Here is a 23,843-nt window from a genome sequence, read left to right as displayed (position 1 = left end):
AGGGACAGGGATCAGACCAGCAGGTGGGAAGGAGGGAGAACTTGATCGGTGGGACTGATTCAGTTTGGGTAGGAGATTCTTAGGCGTTGTGTTATTTGAAAAGCCATGCAGAGGAAAAACCAAGATTTATTTGACAAATAAAAGGAGAGGAACAGGAACTTCACAAACGTGAGGAGCAGGGTGTGGAGCCCAGCCCAGGTGCCTGCAGCCACGCCCACACACCATCAGCGGTCACCTGGATCTCTGCAGCAGGACGGCCCAGCACAGGGCTGTGCCACACTGCATACGCAGAAAGCTGATTTTGTTAGGGACATTCTGAGACAGAAGTCACTCTTTGCTGAGAATTCAGGAATGCTCTAACCTTAGTGTGAGTTGTAGTTAGCCGTCTCTGCTAACAACAAACGCTCAGGACATACAAACACTGTCCCGCTATAGATCTGGTGAGCCAGGATTGGCAGGTCTACCATTTAGAGCAAAGAACCACATTATAAAGGAACCTGTCACCATCTGGGGTTCGAGACCATCTAAGCTAAAGACTGCATGTTTCTAGAAGTACACGGGAGCGCAATAAAACCTCAGAGAGCAAATAAAAAAACAAACCCTCTTCTGACTTTCATGGCAGTAAATAAAAATGGAGTCTAAGAAGGTTCTTCTGACCCTTTTAAACGCAGGCTCCTTATTATGTTTTCTCCTTCCACCTTCCATGTGGCCCTGCATACCAATCTTTATTTTTTGTGCTTTACAGAACAAAAACAATAGGTATATTGAATAGGCTTTTTCAAGCTGACACTTGGCCCCGTCGCTGGCCTGGCTGAGAATCATTAACACGCCTACTGAATACACCCTGTAAAAACAGAGCTTCAGAAATAGAACTACATCTCTTACTTAACCAAGATAGGTTTGAGTTCATCGTAAATCTTGTGAAGACATTAATCTATTAGTGTATATTTATTTGTGTGTTGACCACTCATGGCATTATGTACTGACCTCAAACCCTCAAGGAAACACAATGTGGAAAAACAGATCTAAATACATATTTTGTAAAAAATAAATAAAAGTTGTGTCATTTTATTTATTTTTAAAGATTTAATTTATTTGAGAGAGAAAGAGAACGAGTGGTGGGGAAGGATAGAGGGAGAGAGAGAAGCAGACTCCCTGCTGAGCAGGAAGCCCAACATGGGGCTCGATCCCAGGACCCCAAGATCATGACCTGAGCTGAAGGCAGATGCTTAACCGACTGAGCCACCCAGGCGCCCCAAAAGTTGTGTCATTTTAGTCCCTAGATACAAACACTTTTCCCCTACTACTCAACATTCTTACCCCTCCCAAAGCAGGTAGCAGCACCTCAGAAATGGGAGAGATCCTGGGACAGCTTCCCAGCACATCTCTCCCAAATTCCGAGCCCCTTCCACTGTGACCTTCCACAGGCAGGAATGACACCAAGACTTTCACATAACCTCAAAACATTTCTGACTTGTGCCAAGTCTCTAAAGGGTTTTATTAAAATAAGATTATTGTTCTAGAAAATGTACCTTTTTGTTTTTTTCGTATTTTCTCGACTAGAGACCGGATCTGCACATACTCTTCCCATTCCTTTCCAGGGCCAGGTGTGGGACTACTGCATTCTGTAACACAAAAGCCATGGCACTCAAATACTGCTTGCTTTCAACTCAACCAGCTAGTCTCCAGCACAGAGAGGACTGGGGTTTTGTTACCGCTGCTGGTTTACTTTTAAAGGACAAAGATACCACAGCCATGCTGATAAACGTGGGAAGTATAAACCAGGTATACTTTTCAAAGCATATACACCCTCCGAACCCATCCACATGCCACTTACTAAACTGGGACCCCCGTACCTAAGTGTGAGCACTGAGCTTGCAACTCTCTCACACTTGCTGTTCAGAAATTCTCCTCAGAATATACTTGACTGTGGGAAAATCTAAAAAGCTAGGCTAAAAATGCAAAACATTTCCCTGAAAACTCTTCTAGATGGATTTTTAAAAAAGGTCATCTTAAAAGTCAACATTTCTTTCTAGTTAAATCCTAGAACAATGGCTCTCTAAAGGAACCAGTTAAATTGGACATAAGAACAATTACTCAACAGACATTGCACATCCATGTATAAGGCTCTATATTAAGTACTCTGGGGGAGTCAAAAAATGAGATGGCACAGTCACTGCTCAAAAGGAAGCTGAGACTCTGCTGTAGGGCCAGAAGCAAAGACCAGCACTCGAGACTGGTGCTGGTGGTTCTGGAACGCTGTGCCCTGGGCACCCGGCCTATCAGCAAGCTCTTTCCTTTTTCAACAACTGCATGAGTTTAAAGAGAGAGCCTTCTTCCCACGGCCACCTTTGTTCTCTGAGGAAAAGAGTGTATGTGGTAAATGACACTAACAAGGCATAACGCATGGGCTGACTCATGACTATTAAGGTTAACCAGTCATTCTTCCATCAACAAGTCCTGACGGAGGCCCTGGAATACAAGAAGACAGAGCCTGTCCTCAAGCTGCCCGCAGTCCAGTGCGGGACAGAGGTGGTAAGCGGTCAGTACCTCAGTGCTCTATGGGGGGCCCACACCGCTCTGAGGGCCACAGGGGTCATAGGAGTCCACAGGAGCCCTTGGGGAGGGACCTGACCCCGACTTGGTTGCTGCCTGCTTCTGGCAGGAAGAGAAAGCTAAATTTTTATGTGGGGTTCAGCCTGTCACATAATCTGAACAGAAGGGGCAAAGAAAACGAGACAATGGAGTGAGTTAGTACAGTGACTACAGCGAAGTTTGACACCACCATAGCACCAATTTAAATTCACAAGTAAGAAAAGAAGTTACCAATTTACACTAACGTATTAAAGCAAGTACAGGCACTTAATAGATATTTAACTTCCTTGAACCAAGAAATTGGAAAACGATTACTGAATCACTAAAACGAAAGGGGAGCCACTCTAACGAGGGGGCAGAGTTCCAAAGGTCTGCTCTGAGAGGCCTGCCGTGCCCACCTTGGGCCTGACGGCCACGGCGCACCTTTATGCGCCACGGCTCGCACGGCCCTCCCCCTCCCCGGCAGGCGGTACGGACCACTGTGAACACCAGGACTCAGAGGGGTTGCACGATCTGCCCGAGGTAGTCGAGTAGGTCCCTGCCCACTGGCGCCCAGGGAAGCCCCTGTTCTGGGCGGTTAGCGGTTTCATCCAGCCCTCGTTCATCACTACCCACGACTGCTATCCCCAGCTTTATGGAAGGGGGAAACGGCGGGTCAGAGAGGTTCTGACACTGGCCCAGGTCACGTGGCTAAAATGTTGGGATCTGTCCCACTTCCTGCCTCGCCGGGCCAGAGGCTGTCCTGCGCAGCCCGAGGATGCGAAGGCATGAGGCCACAAAGCCCCACGGGGAGGCGGGAAGCCCAGGGCGGAACTTACTCTGCAGCAGCTCACTAGTCAGGTTCAAGGTTTCCTTCGGTGACACACTTGCTGCAGCACCAGTGCCTGATTTTTGCGTTTTCACTCGACTCTTCTTACCCATTTTCCAACTACAGAGAAGAGAGCGAAAAGACAAGGAGTGTTACATTTCCAAAGAATCAAATCAAGTAATAAAATGTGGCACAGCAGTGGCTTAGCCTCAAGATGCTAGCATCTTACCTCATGAGTGCCATATTCTGAGGTTTCCTTCCAGAAAAAGAAATGTGTACCAAATATTAGTACTTGGAGGCTCTCCAAAGGAAAAAAAAATCGCTTTGGAGTCTCTGGAAGAAAAGTTCATTCCTTTTCACCTACAAAAACTACAGTAGAGGCAAATTTTACTCTGGAATGTTGTCAAGTTACACAGATTTTACTGTGTATACTAAAATGCTTATTCCGTGACACTACACAGACAAAGATTTTGTATACACACGTGTATCACAAACTGCCATATGGGCACAAAAACCTCTATCTTCTCTCCCCACTTTGCTTTGGAAGAATCATCTCCCGTTAAGAGCAACTGTGCCACAAGCAGCAAACTAGGCTCTCGGGGCAAATGCTGCGGACATGTGGGAGCTCAAAGACGCCTCAGAGAGCTACTCTACCTCTGCGGGTTTGTTTCACTGGAAAACTCAAGGTGCCTTGCCCAGGGTCTCACGGGAAGGTGATGGCAGATCCTACACGGGAACAAGGTCTCCTAGCACCTCCCAACGCGGCACCTTGACCACCCACGAGCCTTGGGTGAGAAGTGACCAAAATATTGTATAAGCAGATGAGGCAGTGGGACGTAAATACACCAACAGCATGCTGGGCACAGGCTCTGTGAGACGACTCATCTGAAAACGCTTCAGCACAATGATCTCAAGACGGACCTTGAGGAAAGTAAGGGATCAGGATGTGTGAAGAAAGGGTAGGGAGATTCACAGGCAAGGAAAGGAACGGGGGAGGCACGAGGGTGCCCCAGGGGGAACCCCCCAGGAGGAAAGATGCCTGGCTCAAGAGGTGGAGAGGTGGCCAGGGAGCAGTGGGGGGCTGAGAGTCCGCCCCCTGCAGGAGGGCTACTAAGGCTGCCTGAGGAGCCTAGCCCGCGTTCCTCCTCCAGAGAGAAGCGCCTTAGGACGACAGCCCAGCAAGATGGACAGTACCCAGCCAGGAAGCTACCGCAGCAACCCACACGCTGATTAATAACCAACACCACGATGCCTCTCCGTGGAGCCCTTACAAGTTACATGTCACCTCAAAGGGGAACCAGAAGGGATGGGATAAAAGCTTTGAAAGACATACTCTCCCATTATATAGATGATCCCTGACTGCATCGGAAGTGAGGGCATGGGCCCGTGTGCTAACATAATAGAAAACCGCCTACCTCAAAGGGCCAGGATAGGTTTCTTCTGTCTCTAAGGTGTAGAATATAACATGTAACTTTATGTATCTAACAAGCCTTTTAAAACAGTGTGCGATACTCAGTGCACACCATCCCGGAATCAAAGGGAACAGGTAAGAGAGTATCTACAACAACGTTTGCAGCAAGAATTAGTCGCTCTGAGATCAGAAGCAGAAAAAAAATAAATAAATGGGGGTGAGGGCAGAAGGAGGAAGAGCTTACGCAGCTTTTTCTGAAGTGAAGGACTAGCCTCTTAAAAGAGAATATCGCTCCCCACGTGCACTTGCTCGTGGCCAAGAGTGAAGGCACAGCCTGATCGGAGCACCAGCTGCTCTTCTCGGCATCTCGGGCTCTCTGCGGAGAACCACTGAACCTGACCCCAAAATAACCAAAACTACCCATAAGTCTAGAAAGAAAGACTTTTTTTAGGGTGATTTTTTTTTAAATTCTTTTCTTTCTTTCTTTGGAAGGGTAGCTGACATACAATATTGTATTAGTTTCAGGTGTGCAACATAGTGATTCAACATTTGTATACACTGCAAAGTGATCACAAGTCCACCTGCCGTCTGTCACCACGCCAAGTTGTTACAGTATTATTAACTATATTCCCTCGGCTATACATTACATCTCTGTGACTTATTTTATAACTGGAAGTTTGTACCTTTTAATCCCCTTCCTCTATTTTACCCATCCCCAGATCCCCCTTTGAAAAGGACTTTAATTACACTTCCAAATACAGCTCTGCAGGAAGAACCACAGAAACCGGCCACTGTCGGTGATGGGCTTGCTTGGCCTCTCCCTTTGGCCCTGCCTGTAAGTCTTTTGCGTATCAGGCTCCAAACAACTTGAAAACATCACTTTGATGAGGCATTCCAGGACCCTCGCCTTCTCCTAGCAGCCCTAGGGAAAGTGAGCCCGAGACAGCCATGTTCTCCTACACCGGCCCCCACAGTGTGGAGACTCACTACCAAACAGGCTTCTTCACTCTGTCCGCAGTCCCCTACCTCCCCCCAGGTCTCCCTGCAGGGATTCCCGGATTGCCATCACTCCCAGCAGGTAGATACCTGTCTTGAGATAATGATCATCAATTAAAACAGCACCAGTGACCCTGTATGCATGCAGTGCTTACGCTCTGCCAGGTGCTGGGCTAAGATAACCTCCTCATTTGATCTTCCTAGACCCTCTATCAGTAGATCATAGCCTCATCTTTTTTTTTAAGATTTACGTATTTATTTGAGAGAGAGCGCGTATGCACGCGCGAATGAGTGGGGGGGGCGCGGGCAGAAGGAGAGAATCCCCAAGCAGACTCTACCCTGAGTGCAGAGCCTGTTGTGGGGTTTGGTCCCACGACCCTAAGATCATGACCTGAGTCAAATGCCAAAAGAGTCGGATGCTCAACCGACTGAGCCACCCAGGCGCCCCAGATCATATCCTCATCTTTTAGATGGCATTCTCAGAAAGGTGAAGTCCTTCAGCTTTGTCCAAGGTCACACATCAGGTAAGAAATGAAGCTAGAATTGGAACTCAGATCTACGTGACTCTAAAGTTTGGCCACTGCCCTACTGCCTCTGTTTAAATGCAGAGCAAAAGCACAGGGCACTGCAGGGGGCAGGAGGGCTAGAAGGTCTTCCAGACATGACACCCAACAACACCTTGCCAAGGGCCCACACCCCTGGATGTGTCCAACTGCCCGCCATCTGCTCCTGCCCGCCTCCTGAATTCATCTCTCGCTTACACTGTAACACTAGCCTCTTACAGGTCTCTGCGGCCAAGCCCATCGCTACCACTTACATCTGCCCCACGCTGCCATCCCTGCCCTAGCACTTCGGGCTCCACCACCACCAATGGCGCCCCAGTCCCTCATACAGGTGTTGTCTCGTGCCTCCGTGCCCTGTCCCTCCATCTGTCCCACCCCACCCCTTACCTGCAATACTTGAGTCACTTGTTCAGTAGCCTGCTTTCTCTAAAAGCCCTGCCGGGTATCACCTCTTCCTGATCCTCCTAGCTGTAATATGCCCTCCTCTATACCACTTCTTATACCACTGGATCTCACTGCGCTGCAAGACTTGCCCACACACAGGCTTTCCTCCTGGATAACAGGCTCCTTGAGGCACCCTGTCCTGTTTCTATTTGTGTCCCCAACTTCCAGCCCAGAACCCAGCACACAGCAGGCTCTCTGCATAGGGTGCTCATGAGCTCCCAGGGAAAAGCAGTGCCTCCTTTGGGCAGCTCTTAGGTCAAAATCTGTATTGCTGAAGCTCCTACCCAAGTTTCAATCTCCTTGGAACTTAAGAAAATGTGTAATTCCTGCCGCAGGTGAGAGGCCATTAAAGATCTGGTCACGGTGATTTGAAAACACAACAGATTCCCCTGGCAGTAATACTCTGCCGTTGAATACTTAAAACTCAATTGTTCTCAAGATTTCTTTTCCTTAAGCCAGAAAACTGCTGGCTTTTAAGAAATGACTACTAGGCATAGAAATACAATGCAGGCCAAATTTCCAAACACATCCGTCAATTAGCACTGGGTAGAGTAGGTACATGGAGCATAACCTTCAAAGGCCAGAGGAGTGTTTATAGAGACGGTGACTGAAGCCACACCCAGTTAGACCCTCACCTCCAGCTCCTTCTATCCTTCTGGCTTCTTTTTCCCCGCCTCCAATCTCCTCCCCGCCACACGTGGACAGTTAGCCTTTGTAAATGGAGGTATAAAGTGCACCGCTTGCTAAGTGCTCAGGCAGCACTTCCAGTAAGGTAGTAGCACTCACGGAGCCTCCCGGGCCCCTTCCCAGTCACAGCCATCCCCAGCAAGGGACTGTCACGTTGATTCCAGTACCATCACTTAGTTTGTTCTGTTCCTGAACTTCATATCACAAACACGTAGGCTTCTTTTGCTCAGCACAAGGTCTTTGCACAGCTCACAGGGTGGTCCCACCTCCCCAGCACAGCCCTCGAGGTCCTTCACGCCCCACCCCACTTTACTCGCCTGCCTTCACTCTACCCATCACCCCTTTACATGGCACACTCCAGGGATCTGCTCGCTCTCCCCACTTTCTGGAAAGAAGCTATCCTCCACTACCCCCTTTATCTTCTCCTGACAAAATGTTTCACAAACGTAAAGACGCAGCCAAAACATCCCCAATGTCCTTGAGGAAATTCTAGGCTCCTCTATTCATTTCATAGACTGAACCCATGAAAGTCAGTAAGAACAAGCCAAGTTCAAGGTGATTAATAGATGCTAAAGTCTTGGCTTACCTTGAGATTCAGTCTTTTGCAACTCTCTTTGGACTGTTTCCCTCCCACAGGGATATAGACCCTACTGGAGAGAAAGCAGCTTGCTTGGGAAAGGCAGTAAGAATCTTACACAGAGACGTTAACTCACTTCATCTTAATTAAGGTGAGGGGGTTGTCTGTCCTTGTCCCCAATGAACATACCTCCCTAGGTACAGGATCACAGGTCCAGGCCAGGTCTTAATCTGTCCTCCCAGAAACCGGGTTTGCAATGACCCCCTCCTGGGAAGCTGCCCAGCTGCCCTGGACTTGTTCTGCCTGGGAGTCCCCACCAAGCTCCGGCCCCTGTGCACTGAATCAGAGGTAGTCATGGGCTTGTCGCCCAGCCTTCAGTTTGAATGAACTCAGGACTCCAAAGGGTACAGCTCTCTGTACCCAGTTCTACAGCCCAGCAGCCAATCTTCTGAGCTTGCACAACCACCGATGTCTGTGACATGCATTTACCTCAAGATTAGATATGGTTTGGCACCAATTCTTCTGTAGGACACCCCTAGCTAAAGTATACCTGGAAGTATACACACTTACTTCTTTTCACCCCACTGACCATCAGGCCCTGTCACAGTCCGCCAGCTCCCCACACACTGCCCTCCCTCAGCCCCTGGCCTGGCTGTCATTCGCTGACCCTCACTCTTTCCTCCATCACTGAGGCCTGTATGCCTTTACCCCAGGGTGAACACGTGTGTCTACGTCTTGGTTAAGACCCCACCTCGCTGATGGTCACCCTCCCTGCACTGCTGGAGCCTAGCTCCAGAGCCTCCAGAGGCTCACACACCACAGTCTATGTTATTGATGTGCCTATTTTGCCCGCTGTCTCACGGCAGAAAAAACCCAAAGTTTCCATCTCTAAATTACCTACAGGGTCCAGCACGGTGCCATGGACACAGGTGAGGGTCAAATACTTGTTGAAGGAATGAAAATCTCTAGATATCATATTTGGATACATCAGTGTTACTCGTGGGTAAGGTTTATCTCCCATCACAACAGTAAGATTTTGTGTCAGAGAACCACTTCCATATATGCTCCCACCGGCGAATAAAACAGTAGTCAAAATGCAACATTTACTAAATATTTATCTACTTCTGCTAAAGAACTAAGATGACTCGTAAAAGTAATGATGTAAATTTTATGTACACATGAAATACACAGAATTTACCCTTAAAATTAAAAGACAGTGTCTTTTGGGAGTCCATAGTTTATCATCAGAAAAGCTTTGCATATTTTCGTAACAGAAAATCTCTGATAAACACAAATCCAAATTTTTTAAGTGTCTTTGGTCTCTTAGAAAGCAACAAAGCAGGAACCAGTCCACTTCCAATAGGAAAAAAAAGAGTTATGGCCGAAACACAGCTTGAAACTCTGTGGGCCATTGTGACCAGGGTGCTCCGCACCGGCCTGATACACCCCCCGCCCCAGCCGGCAGAGGCCAGCGCTGATGACAGCCATGTTGGGGGGCTTAAACATGGCTGTGACTTGGCCAAGAGCCCACAACCACCAAACCATGGACCCACAGCTTCAAACCTGAAATCCTGTATCATTCCCAGCACACAGGCAGGCTCTAAATATAGATGCATGCACTCCATTAAACAAGCTCTCCTGCGTCTATGTGCCTAGGACTATGCCAGCCGCTGGAGAACACAAAATGAAGGCAGGCCAGGCCTGCAGGCGTCAAGGATGATGAGGGAACCAAGACTCACAGCATGGGTAATTCCTCAAAGACCTAAAAGAAGTAGCTGAACAGAGAGGGGCAAGGGAAAAAGTACAATTAAAGAAGGATGACTAAACTGTAAGATGCAGTTAGCGCTAAAGGTGTTAGAATCCAGTCTGAGTGGTTTCCTAAATTCAACCCCTTTCTGCCTTTTTTAGCTAATGAAGATTTCCTCCACATTATGGATTAGAAATAACTACCTACCCTTTTCATTTACGATTCAAGAATATGTTTCACATAGGGACACCTGGGTGGCTCAGTCGGTTAAGCCTCTGCCTTCGGCTTAACCTGGGTCCTGGGATCGAGTCCCACATCAGGCTCCTTTCTCAGCAAGGAGCCTGCTTCTCCCTCTGCCTGCCTCTGTCTCTCTCTCTCTCTCTGATAAATAAATAAAATCTCTCATTTACGATTCAAGAATGTGTTTCACATAGGGACGCCTGGGTGGCTCAGTCGGTTAAGCCTCTGACTTCGGCTTAACCCAGGGTCCTGGGATCGAGTCCCACATCGGGCTCCTTTCTCAGCAAGGAGCCTGCTTCTCCCTCTGCCTGCCTCTGTCTCTCTCTCTCTCTCTCTGATAAATAAATAAAATCTTAAAAATATATATATATAAAAAATGTGTTTCACATAATGAATAATTTTCATTGTGATTTCAGATGATCTGGGGCTAGATTCCAGGTTTTAACAAATGAACAAACAGGGAGGCTGAGCATCCTTTATGCCCCCACTGGAAAAAAACTACCTATTAGAAATTCATCAAGTTCCTACAGAGACCAAATATTTATTTTCAATATTTATTTCAAATACTTATATAAGTATAAAGATGTCTAAATTAAATATGTGTACACACATGTACACACACACAGACATACATACACACATTCAAGTTAAATTCCAAATATTACCTAGAAGGTACAATGCTAATTCAAAGTTTTTTTCCCAAAGGTCAGACTGAAATCAGGTATCATTTACAAATTCTTATGGAATTACCTGGAAACAAACCAAAGTATAGAGTAAAAAAAGAAACAATACTTAAGACAAAAGAAACTAAGCAGAAAAGCAATACAGGACTGACAGACAAATGGACTCTACAAACAGTTATAGTTCAAAGGAAGGGCATCTATGAAAAGAAACAGGAAGCCAGGAGTTTCACACATGTCTACGCTTCTTCACCATCAAGATATTTTAAAAATCTAGAGAATCCTCAAAATGTGGCTCTTGAAGACACTATAAACTATTTAGGAAGCCCACCAACAATCTCTCCCCTTAGTAGATAAAATACTTTAGAAAACCATAAAATAAATAAAACTGTAAAATATTCAATTATTTAAATTGCTGACTAATAGGAACTGGCATCTGTAATCACCAGCCACTTCTGACCAAGCAAGTGATTATTTTATATATAATCTGTATGGTTGAATAAAAAGTCAGGAGAAATAAGATAAAGCACATTTAGACAACTTGGCTAATGGGTGGGGGACAGTGAGGGAGGGAGCTACTTTACCCATTATTACCAAGTCTAGCTCACGTACACTGAACACACTGAGATAGGTTTCAGCTGGGTGGGGTTTTTTTTTAATTCTAAATGAGAAGTATATAAATCTGTATTTTTCTTTAGTTGCTTTCAACTAAATACAAATAGAATAAACATTTTTGATTACACTTATTTGGCAATTTAACCAGAAAATTTTAGCTCTAACCCAGCATCTGTTTTTCAATGTATCCTGAATCTACCCTACTTTACAGCTGGACTGACTAAAGCAGAGAATTGTCCTATGACTTCCTCCTCCTACCTCAGGAAACCAGCTATAAATGTACTTGACGGGAGTATGAGAGCCTGCCTTATCTTTGTGCAGGAAGAAAAGAATCTCACTACAATATCTGGCAGGCCATTAGGATCAGATCACTACACTCTGAATTAAATACACCGATTACAGGATGATAGCTTAGGAAAACGAAAGCACTCTCCAACTGAGAAGTATTTGTGCAGTGTTTTCTGTCCTACAGACACTGAGAAGGCACCCACAGACCTGTACTGCATGCGACCATGTTAACTGGAGCTAGCATGTGGGGGAAATACGCACCCTCCACACAGTAGCAGGGCCTAGCAGTGGGTTCAAGCCACACGAACTTTACCAGTTTAAATGGATAACAGCATCCATCATTCCAACCCCTATCAAACGAGGTGCTGATGTGCCACAACTCAAAGGTATGAGGAAGTCAAGGCAAGCAGGCAGGCAAGAACGTGGAATTAATTTCAAGTCAGTAGCTACTTAAGTAGGGGGATGAATAAAGGCCTGTAAGTTACATGTAAGTAAAATTTCAATCTCTATACAGAACAATTTGGGCTGTCATATAAATAGATGGATAGACAGATAGGGATAGATAGATATATACAAATTTGAGATTTAAAAAAATACAGATGTTTCTTGCTTTCTACAGTGTTTTTTGCTAATTTTCCACTAATTCACATGGTAATTTTAGAAGCGCTTTAAGCCATTTCTGATTGACTTTTCAAAACACAAGAGTTTCAGTTTTAAACTGTGTTCAATTAAATTGTAAATACACTTAAAATGAGGCTCCTATTTAAAGGAAGTTGGGGAAAAAAACCTCTCATAAAGCAAAGAATCATTTGGTATCATGAATAATCATTTCCTATTATCTCTTTCTAAAATAAAAAAGAAAAATGTTAAGAAACAGCTGTAATCTGTCAAGAAATTACCTTCAAACCACCCACATTCCTCCCATAAGGACTCAAGATTCTAGAACTGTGAAATACCAGGTTTGGAAGAGACTTTTGGGGTTATCTGTGTTAACCCTCCACCTCGCACATGTTTAAAATAACGACACCTAAGGTCATGAAGCAATGACAGGTGTCAGAGTGCCTTGCCGTCCACTGGCAAACTCAGGTCTGAAAACCCCTGGGAGAGGCAGGGTGGAGCATGTCATGGCCAAGAAGAAATGCGCCCCCTGTGGCCTGCTGCTGCTGAGTGCTTCTGGGGGTGCTCCTCTGCTTCCCCACACAGGGCGCTGCTGTCAGCTGCCACTTGTCCCCCTCCATGTCGTGAGCCGCTCCAGCACACGGTCTGAAAGTTCACCATCCTCTCTGAAACCTCCCAATCCCGCCTTTCAAAAGAAACAACTCCTTCAATTTCCGAAGACAGATTTCTGTCCCCGCAACAAAGTCTTCTCTTCTCCAGACTTAGCATATCCCTTCTCAAAAGTGGACAAAACCACTTTGGTGAACAGTTTTTTCCCAAGGCAACAAAACCCTTTGGATGAGCTCTGAGAGGGACACAGCTCTGTGGGAATCGCCTCCCCTGGAGCTCAAATCAAGGGGATCTTACTAATATGCCGGAGACTGCCCTAGCTTTCCTAAAAGTCAGGTAAACAAAGGAGCGCATTCATTCCGTCAGTGCACATTTCTTGAGTATCTGATCTGAAATGCACAGATGAGTGACACATGCGCACTCCCATAGCCTTTAGGGTAAGATGGTAAACAACTAAAACCTGTTACATAAACTGATCAGCAAGACAGATGTGCTATATCAAACGAGTGTCTGAATCTAAATGCAATTTTTCATGCTGTCACATTGTTGCCAGATTACTGAAACCATCATCCCTGCTACACAGTGTCCTATAGCAGGTCCCCAACTTGATCATCTTCATCATAACTGCATCAATCGGGCGCTTACTATATCAGGAACTGAGGTAAGCATTTTACACAATAGATAGAGATAGGTATTATACCCACTTTGCAGATGAGAAAGCTGAAATTCAGAGAGGTTAATAAATTCTATGCAAGATGAAGGCTCAATTGGTGGCAGAACCTCACCAACACACCTGGATAGCAAACTTTATTGATACTCAATAGTGTTTCATGGATTCACCTCAAAACCGACCCACTTGTGAAGGCTTGGAAGGTTGGCTATCACCTCTGAAGTTCAAAATAACAGTATCCCCTTATAGTAGGAAAACATGGTATGCAAAGGTTTTAGCTCTTCGGCCCTTTAAAGTATAGAGCCATCTTGCTGGCCTTGTCCAAATAAACAGGAGTGGCCTCAGCTTAAATGTGAAACATGAGCAAAACTTCCAAATAAACTTCTGCCCAATCCCACATAGCCCATATTGAGATTTGCAATGCTACACTCTTGTCGTGGGTCAAGAAACTGCAGTAACCACTCAGGTGACGATGACATGTAGCAATGCTAAGTCATTACAATCAACAAATGGAAAACTTTGTTAATCATTAGTAAATATGGCAGAAGCAACTTCAGTGGTTATTTTTCAACACTAATCCTTACTTTCTTTTAACTGTACTCACTGGAAAAGTACTGATATTGAAAAGTCATGCCTATTTCCTGAGACTGAAACCTTTAAACCACTTAGTCACATAATTTTTGAACATAGACCTTGCTATGTTCTAACGAAATATATCCTAAAAAAACTGAAAAGTGAAATTCAGGATTGTAGATAAGTAATAAGCCTAAAACACTGCACATTTATTAAGAGTTCCATGTAGACACCTGGTTATCTACATTCTCTGGACAATTCCTTAGTCCTTTCTGAAAAAGAGTGAAAACATTTCTTCTGCTCTGTCCCTTTTCCCTACCCACCCTCCACATCCCCATCACTGAAGCTAGAAAAGTAACAGGTTAGGATCTTACTTCGCTTGGTAATCAGTTATCACTCAGATCCCTTTCAAAATCTTAACTTCAGGGTTGGACCTGTCTTCCACTTGGGTTTATCCTGATTATTAATTAACTTCTACTTAGAAAGTACTAGAATAAGAAATAGTTTCAAAGTCTTAACTTTGGTATTTGAATTTTATAATCATTTGGAATCATTTTTCTCCCATTCAAATTTATTTCAGTTGCAAATTGTCAATACTTGTGTTTATATCTCTTGTTTCAGAGCTGTTTATTTCTAAAACCTAGAGGAAACCCCCAAATGGAAATAGAGTCGACACAGCTAATCTCTGGCTTAAGTTACTGGATAAATTTAACAACAAAAGTAGGACTTCTAATCTTGCCAATTCTGCTAACTAAGCTTTCTTTACATAACACTATTAAGCGACTTTAAAAAAAAAAAAAAAAGCTCCTTTGTAGAAAGATTATATATCCTAATATTTTGTGAAAATTTCAATTTTACTTTAATAAACATTATGCAAATTAATTCTATTTCCAGATCAAAATATTTAACATCTCCAATTTTAGGAATAGGAAAGTAAGATGATGTCAGGAAATCCAACGTAAAGAAGTCAATTTTGCCAAGTAAGGTACACCTGTGACTGCAAAAAAATGAAACCTAGAAAAATGTAAAAGCAAGGAACCCTTAGTTTATTACTCTTAACTGCTTAAGCAGAACTCGGAATGAACTGATGTCCAAAATAAACACGTCTATGACTGTAGCAAAAGAAAAAGGATGCAGAGCAAATCAAAATAGTCTTCAATGGTAAAATAATGGGCCCAAATATGTTAGCTAACTGAGAAAACAACTAGCCACAAGCAACTTCCAGAGCGACATAAGAATAAAGATATGTTCACTGTCTTGTTAAAAATGTTTAATGGCATAGTAATAAATGACTTCTGCTCCTCTAATAGAACAAAATCATGGCTCCATTAATCCCAGGACTTAGGTACAAGGAGAAGAGACACACTTGAAACTCTTCGTCCCCACCCCCAACAGAAGCACCTCACACAGCAGCCAGGGACAAGCAAACCAGTTTCTAAAGAAAAAAACCTCCCAGTGGAAGATAGTCATCAAACTACACACACACATAAAGATACACTATGATTAGTTACATTTCTAAAAGCTACTTCAGATTAAAGATAAGAAAAAAAGGAGACCGTGTAATTCAAACATTTTAAGAAACTGGAAAGCCTCAAAGTAAACGGACATCTAGTAAAAAAGAATCCAGAGTAACCCTCTGCTAGTAAAATTTTTACTCCTACTTCTGCTAAAATTCCACAAAGTACAAACTGTGTACCTGGTTTTACTGAATTCAGTAACTGTCTACTAAATATTTCTGGTACCAGCTAATGTTGACACTTTTCTCTAGCTGTCATCTGTCATGCTCTTCTAGGTATGAAAGCATCAAGCTCTAAGGAGGCTGTTGTGAGTGCTCGTAACAAAAACAGTTTCCAGTGGTTGAACTTTAGAATGGGAAGATGTTTGAGTACAACCTTTACATTTTCCTCATTTTCCAGGGGCTTCTAAAGCAAAGATTTAACTACTTAAAACATGGCCTAGGGCGCCTGGGTGGCTCAGTTGGTTAAGCGACTGCCTTCGGCACAGGTCATGATCCTGGAGTCCTGGGATCGAGTCCCACATCGGGCTCCTGGCTCGGCGGGGAGCCTGCTTCTCCCTCTGACCCTATCCCCTCTCATGCTGTTTCTCTCTCTCTCTCTCAAATAAATAAATAAAATCTTTAAAAAAAAAACAAAAAAAAAAAACCATGGCCTAATGTTCACCACACGGAAAAGAAGTTCAGTGTTACTTTCTTATTGACAATCTTATTGCACTCATACTGACAGAACTGAACAGAAACTTTCATTTCCATAGCATAAATGTTTCAATCTTCAAGTCCAACATCATTCCCATAACAGGAACAAAAGCACCAAGAGATGTCAGCAAACTGAAGAAATGAGAAGCAGCAACCACTTTACTCTCTCAGGCTAGAGTTGCATTTCAGACACTAATTTAAAATTTGGAATACGCTGAGAGAAAGGAGGGCAGACAGGAAGGGGCAGCAGAAGGTTAAAAACTGAGGTTGTTTGGAATTCCAATAAAGAGGTTGTTCTGTAGCTGTTTGAGAACTTGGCTTTGCAAACTACTTTCTCGGGCCAGAGAAAAACTCCGCCTTAAATTGTTGGAACTTGACCAGAATATCAATCACAGCAGTCCCTGGGACTAATTTGGTAAGGCGGGACTGCATGCACAGTAGCCTGCATAGACATAATATCTCATGGTTCAAGCAAATGTCTTGCCAAACTTTAACAGTGGAAAGCTGTTTTTTATTTTGCTATATTCTTTTTTTTTTTTTTAAGATTTTATTTACTTATTTGAGAGAGAGAGCAAGCGAGAGAGAGCACGAGCGACAGGGAGGGGAAGAAGGAGAGGAAGAGGCAGACTCCTGGCTGAGTAGGGAGCCTGATGCGGGGACTCGATCCCAGGACCCCAGGATCATGACCTGAGCCGAAAGCAGCCGATTAACTGACTGAGCCACCCAGGAGCCCTATTTTGCTATATTCGTGACTTAAATGCATTCACCTAAAATATAGTAAGAAAAACCTCTCCAAGATTATTACTGGTTATTTCAATTTTGAAATACCAGTGGGGCCATCGAGAAGAAAAACAGGAGAGGGAGAGGTACCATTTATACACAGTAAAATTCACTTTTTGGTGTCCACTTGTACGAGTTGTGAAAACGCATACAGCTGTGTAATCAACCACCACAATCAAGCTATGAGCAGGTTCATCGCTAAACGGTTAACTCTTCGGAGGGTTTTAAAAGCAAAAGTAACCTGTCAGCATACTTCAAAAGTATGTTTGCTTTTGAAACACCTCCTTCATTTGGAAAAGCAAAGCAATACCCTGCAAGTGATCCTACACGTGTCGACACGCGGCGGGGGCGAGGCCGCGCAGCGAGTGGCGCCCGCTACCCAGCGGCTACCGTCCCCCGAGGACAAGCGGGGCAAAGGCAGAGTTGCAGCGCCCGGCCGGAGCCGCGAGGAGGAAGAGTTTAAGGCCAGAATGACAAACTCCAAAGCACCGAATTCTTCTCCCTAGTAGGGCGCCGAGCGTGTGGACCACGGCCAGGGCGCGTGGGAAGAAAGATGACCTATTTCCAACGCCTGTTTTTATAACTGGAAAGTGAGGGAGAGAAGCAGGGACTCGTCCCCGAGCGCCCCGGCGCGCACCTGAGGTTTAGGGAGCGGAACACAGAAGCCACACAGCCTTCGCCCGGGCGACGGCGGGCAAGCAAGGAAGGAAGGAAGGAAGGGAGCGCGAGCGCGGGCCGGCCACACGCACAGCCCAGCCGCCCAGCTGCCCAGCGCAAGCCAGAGCGGCCCGGGCCCCACCCGGCGGGCGCCCAGCGGCCGGCGCTCCCTGCACCTGCCGCCGCCTCCGGGCCGAGCGCCCCGAGGGGCCGCGGGGCCGGGGCCAGCGCGCCCCCCCGCACCGGCAGAGCCGGGGGCCAGAGGCCGAGCGGCGCCCCTAACCCGCCGGGCCCCCACACCCAGCCCTCCCGCCCGGCCCCCGGGGCGCAAACCGCCCCCCGCACCTCGGGCCCGGGTCGGCCGGCGGGGCGCGCGCAAGACCCAGGCCGAGGGGCGCCGGCCGGGGCGGGGGGCGGCCTCGCCGCGCGAGTGTGCCTGCGGGCCGCGCGCGCCGAGGGGCCGCCGCCGGCACTCACCTGCCCGGTTGCCCCCTTTGCGCAGCGGCGGCGGCGCCACACTCGGGCCCGGACCCACCGTCCGCCTCAACCAAGCCCCAGGCGGCGGCGGCGGCGGCGGCGGCGGCCGGACGGGAGGGGCGGGACGGCGGCCTGAGACGGCCCCGCCGCCGCAGCCCAACCCGGCTCCGCCCGCCCCCGGGCCCCGCCCCCGGGCCGCCGCCGCCGCCGCCCATTGGCCCGCGGCTCCGACGCATGGGGGGCGCCTGTCAGCCAATCAGAAGAAAATAGAGCTCTCCAAAGAGGAAAGTGTCGCCCGTCTTCTCCCCGGCCCCGCCCTGCGGGTCAGTGGTCGCTGCGGGCCGGAGGAGGAGCCAGCCAGGGGGTCCATCCCGTCAGTCCCGCCCCCCGGGGCGAGAGGGAATTCGGGAGCAACCGAACGTGCTAACGGAACTTAGACGAAGGAGGCGGGGCCTGAGTCGCCCGTACTCCAATCAGCGCCTGGCGTGGGTACAGCCCAGCCAATTGTGGCCCCGAAGCTGGCGGGGGCCGAGACCGCTCTGGCCCGCAGGCCCAATGGCTGGGGAGGAAGCCGAGCCGAACCGTTGGGGGCGGCAGGGCGGGGCTGCGCCCGGTCGCTTGTTTTCCGTCGCGGTCGCAGCGCGATGACGTAGTTTCCCCGACATTCCGTGTCCAAAATGGCCACAGTCGGCGAGGAGAGACGTCGCTAAGGGGCTTGCCTGAGGCGAGGGGTGAGTGACCGACGGATCGCGGACAGCGCCGCTCATCCCCGCTTACTTGGAGGTCGGAGTAGGGTATGACCTCTTTCCTCCGCTTACTGGCGGAGTCTCTCTTTCCGGATTCCGCCTCGCTCCGCTATCCCCCGTGCAAATCGAAGTTAGTGGGCGACAGCGGGGCTGCGGGACGGGCTTCGGGAGAGGGTCTGAGGAACAGGCGCGAGGCAGGGAGGTCGGCGCGGACCCTAAAAACAGGCAGCGACCCTCGGAGTGAGGGGCGGCTAGGGTTCGGGGACTTTCTAGCAGGTGGGGAGAAGGGGCGGGGGTCTTTTCACACACGCGCGCGCACACTCTGAGCCGCCCAACCGCAGACTACCCACATCTTCCCGGTTATTTCGCAGCGTGCCGGTCCCTGTCGTGGTTAGGCCTGGGACTTCGGGAATTATTCCACATTTGGGGTACTCCGACTTGGGAGTCTGAAGAACCGTGTAACAGGGTGGGACTGGGAATGAGAAAAAAGCACTTCCGCGATTAGATTCGTTCTTTCCGAGACGTGGTCCTTAACCGATCCTCTCCTGGGTTTGGTTTGTTACTAAAGGACTTGTTCTTTAGCAAGTTGAGGCGTAAGTCTGGAGCTTATGTAGAAGCTCTTAGCCTGTTACCAGCACAAAGTACGGTCGATAAAGCTCCCTCAATTTGGATTGCAGTTAAACCGTGCTTTCGCCAAATCATCCGACGTTAGGCACGACTTCTAAGAGCAATTACTTGAGAGTGGTGGTCTTCTGTGTTTTTAAGGTAAACTTGATAATGCTTATGTGTCTCGCTCTAAATCTCTCTTTAGAGATATTTAGCATAGTGCCTTTCAATTGTAGGCGCTCTTTAAAGGTTTGTATGCATGATGTTGCTAGAATGAAAACTCTCTGAGGAGCTTTGTGTCCTCAGCACCTAGAACACTGCTGAGGTATAGTAAGCTTTCTACATTGCTGAATGATGGTAGAAGCGGTGGTATTGATCGACATTTTGGTTAAGATTGTTAGTGTCCTTAGGATCTTGCCTGTTAAATAATCTTGACTATAAATATAAGAGTTATCCAGGATTATTTTCTTTTCTTTTCTTCAGAGTGACAACTATTGATAATCTGATTTTAAGGGGGGATTTGTCTCATTTTGATTATATTGTGATGCATTATTCAAACAGATTGATTTTTTTAGTTGATTCTTGCATAAAACATATTTAACATTTGTTGCATTTGAAAATGTAGTTTGCACCAACAAGCAATAAAGAAACATTCTAGTTGCTAATGAAGTCCATAAATGCCACTTCTGAAATTGAATGTCATAAAGAAGAAACTGGTCTTAGTTTTGGCTTACGAAATGAACTACTTTACTTCAGGAGATTATGTTCAAAAGCATGGAGTTCGCTGAGGAAGAAGAATGTTTTGTTTGCTTTGTTTGTGCTCGCTTCGGCAGCACATATACTAAAATTGTTTGCTTTGTTTGTAAAAACTGGGTAAGGACAAACAACCAAAAGGAATTAAGTTCAAGGTAATTGAGATTACAAAGAATATTAAACCGGGTTAAATTCAGTTCATATTTTTAGGGTCAGATAAATGATATACCAGAGTACTTGCAGGTAAAATTGTAAAATTGTTGTTTATAGGTTTTGAGAAATCCAAAAAGCACAGTTAATGATAGAAGACTGGAGTCTGGTAAATGTCTGTGTTTGCAGAGAGCAGTTAGATGGGTGACTTTTGGATGCTAGAAATTGTTAATAATCTATTTTAGAATCTTGTTGGGAGGGCAAAAAGAGAGTTTGTAAATACTTGGGAGAGGAGAGCTGATTCCTTCAAACTGGCAGAGTTTTAACTAAAAAAAGCCAGGTGACATACATCTAATTACTTTCCTTAGAAGTTTACTATACCCTGGTGATGAATGAGGGATTGTTAGACATGGATCCATTCAGGTTTCCTTAGGATGTTGAACGTAATCTCTCTTCCTATCCTAGTAGACACGAGAGATAAATGTACATTGGGTAAGGTCTGTGTGGATGGATTTATATCCAGTCCAATTACCCAACCCAAAATGTTGATTAATGGGTTGATGTCAGCCTGAAGAGAGGTCTTTAGAGATGAGCTACAGGGCTCTGGTCTTGCCCTTGCTCTGGTTAGCACTTTCTTATTACCAACTTTAAATATACAAGGCATGCTTCTCGGATTAATCAATGCACTCAAAAGCCGTACTATAAAGAATTGTTAAAGGTTGAAACAATAGGCCAAAACTAACAAGATGTACATTTGCCAGGTTGAATTTACAAAAACTCAATTACGTGTATTTGAGATAAGCAAGACCTGACTTGAAAAAGGATTCTAGAAAGTAATGTTCCATATAAGGAAGTGAAGTATAGAATTTTCCCCAGATTGAGGGAAAGCAATATCTTCGTCTAATGACAAATTGTGGCTCTGCCATTTACAACCTTTGTGAATTAAGCAAGTTGTTTCATGTCTCTTCGGTTCTATTTTCTCCGCGATAAATTGTGAGGATAGGAAAATATAGCTGGCAGGCATACTGTGTCTCAGTGGGCACACAATGGACATGGTGTTGAATATTAGGAATCTCCCTTCCCCATTTGCTATGAAGATCATATAAAAAGTGCTGTTTTCCATTTTGGTTGCTAACGTTTAGGGGTTATCTTGAAACACTAAAAACCATGTTGAGAAAATAGAGATGTTTGTTTACCCTGGAGAAGAGAAGGGAATGGAAAAATTCTCTTCACGTATTCGAAAGGCAATCAGATAAGGGAAGGGTATTTTCAAGGGTTAGAGAGCAAGGTAGGAGCGTCAGAGTGTTGTTGAAAGGTAGAAAAATCAATGTAAGATTAATATAAGAATTAAGGTGAATACTAGTTCTTGATACTCAGCAATGCCATAGGCTGTCTGGTAAACGATTAACGTCCCATTAATGAAAGTGGCCAGATGAAGGTTAGTGAGTGACCAAATGTTACTGTTAATTAGAATTTCCGTGTTAGGTGAGAAAATTGAGTAGTGACATTTACTGTTGTTTCCAACTTGTAAGTGTCCATAATTGTAAATTTGAAAATGCATTTATTCTTTCATCATGTAAAATGACATATCCAAAGCACATACCTGAAACATGTTGCTAAAATCCTTTGACATGCTGCTTGTTTATTGAGAGATTTTTTTTACTTTGTGGAACTCATAAACGTCTCTGTCATTTTCACAGTAATCATGAGCTGCTAATGAGAAAATCTGTAATCTTAGGGTCTTGTGAAAAAATAAAGAGTAATAGGGAACAGGGTTATAGAACTGATGTAAGAACTTTTTCAGGGGGATGAATGATACAGAGGACTGTTTTTATTCTATTTGTGTACGTTTATTTTCACTTCCTCTCATGTATTGTTGATTTGGCCCCAGAGTCTAAAGGCACCTACGCTGGATCATTAGCGTGGAGTTTGACCACTGACAGCAAGGCCAAACAGGCTTGAATCTGTTTGTGGCTTATCCACTGGGGGACTGGGATTGTCTTCCATTTGTGCTTCACCCTCACTGGGTCCGAACCCTTGTCCTCACTCTGCCCCTGTCGTCTCAGTGGGTGTCTTGGCACTCTACTTCCCAGTGGAATTTTAGGATTTATTTCCTCCCCCTTAAATGAGTTTTTCCCAATATCTTCCTCAAACTTTTCCTTCCCTCTGTCTCAGAGAAAGAGCTTCCTTCCTGAGGTTAACTTTTTTACCTATGCTTTTTATGATCCCTTGGCCAGTGAACCCCTCAGTGGCTTATTCAGCCTCTAGTGGCTCTTTCCCTTCTTGCTTCAGACATCCTTCCTTCTTTATGCTGAATAAACAAGAATAACCTGTTTCATAGCTTATTCATTCCTTGCCCCTTGTAGTCTTCTGCCCCACTGCACTTCTGCAAAGATTCTGCTATTTGTGCATGTGTGTGTGTCTGCTTTATTGAGATGGTTCACATACCATACAAATCACCTGTTTGAAATAGTGTGCAAGTCAGTGGCCTTCAGTACAGAGTTGTGCAGCCATTACTACAGTGGACTTTCACTGTCTCCAAGAACTAATCACCAATGTAACCTTTCCTTATTTCTTGGTTCTCTAACATTTGTCACTGTTGCCTGCCATATCTGGGTTACGGTCAGTATCCCTTGGTTTCTCTTGCAGTTGAAGTTGCAAATTTCCCACCTCTTTGACCATTCCTTCCCTTTCTTTCCTTTGGTGATTCTTCTGCATTCTCAAGTTCTGTCCCAGACCCCATCCGTTTTCACTCTCCAGCCCTCTACCTGTGACCATGACTTTAATTGTCAGTTGTGTATAGATGAATCCCAAATAGATGTGTTCTTTCCAGATTTCAACAGTCCTGTTTATCTGATGCGTATTTCCATACAAACGTCTTACACGTTCTTCAAACCTAATATTTTTGGAACCAAAATTCTTCTTCCCGCCCCAGGTCCCCCCCATTAAACTAACCCCTTCTCTTCCCACTTTTCTTTTTAGTATGACCCTTTCCATCAGGCAAACAAACTTGAATCATCTCTTGCCACTTTTTTTGCCTCACAGCCAGTTGTGGTGCTTCCTCTTTTACTCAACACTATGTTGTGGGGACAAGCCCTCATCATTTCTTGAACAGCTACTATAGTCTCCTAGCTGGTCTTCCTCCTGCAAATCTCCAAACAGCCTCCACTTCATCTCTCTCTCCCCTTACCAGGCCTTATTATTTTTCATGGCACTTGCCACTCCCTGACAAGTAATCACATATTTGTTTCTCTTAGTCTCTACCACTACAACATAAACTTGTGGTAGGGCAAAGACCTGGCCTCTCGTTTCCTGCTGTGTCATTGCGGCCTGGCTCATAG

General features: G+C 45.7%; 2 protein-coding genes across 8 annotated transcripts in view; one reads left to right on the top strand and one right to left on the bottom strand.

Annotated features, from left to right (window-relative positions):
• Positions 1 to 19,367, bottom strand: part of SETD3 (SET domain containing 3, actin N3(tau)-histidine methyltransferase) — an 80,080-nt gene extending 60,713 nt beyond the window's left edge. For 4 of the 7 annotated variants that reach the window (XM_081829959.1, XM_081829958.1, XM_081829960.1 and 1 more), the window contains exons 1-3: positions 18,248 to 18,419; positions 3,414 to 3,523; positions 1,533 to 1,625 (exon numbers count right to left, since the gene is read on the bottom strand). In XM_081829959.1, coding sequence (XP_081686085.1) covers positions 1,533 to 1,625; positions 3,414 to 3,516 — 196 coding nt within the window. In that variant the 5' untranslated portion in view covers positions 3,517 to 3,523; positions 18,248 to 18,419. Of the gene's footprint in view, positions 1 to 1,532; positions 1,626 to 3,413; positions 3,524 to 18,247; positions 18,420 to 19,343 lie in introns of those variants that run through there. The other 3 variants (XR_014148297.1, XM_081829956.1, XM_081829957.1) reach the window with 2 other exon arrangements.
• Positions 18,838 to 23,843, top strand: part of CCNK (cyclin K) — a 28,285-nt gene continuing 23,279 nt past the window's right edge. Inside the window, exon 1 of the mRNA XM_081829733.1 lies at positions 18,838 to 18,978. The gene's annotated coding sequence lies outside the window, so the exon portion shown is untranslated. The remainder of the gene's footprint in view (positions 18,979 to 23,843) is intronic.

The sequence above is a fragment of the Leptonychotes weddellii genome, chromosome 9, assembly GCF_054177405.1.
Source record: "Leptonychotes weddellii isolate Sample4059 chromosome 9, ASM5417740v2, whole genome shotgun sequence".
In the NCBI taxonomy this organism is placed as follows: Eukaryota; Metazoa; Chordata; class Mammalia; order Carnivora; family Phocidae; genus Leptonychotes; species Leptonychotes weddellii.
Note: the sequence above shows the minus strand (reverse complement) of the source record. Positions and strands in the feature narration are given on the sequence as shown.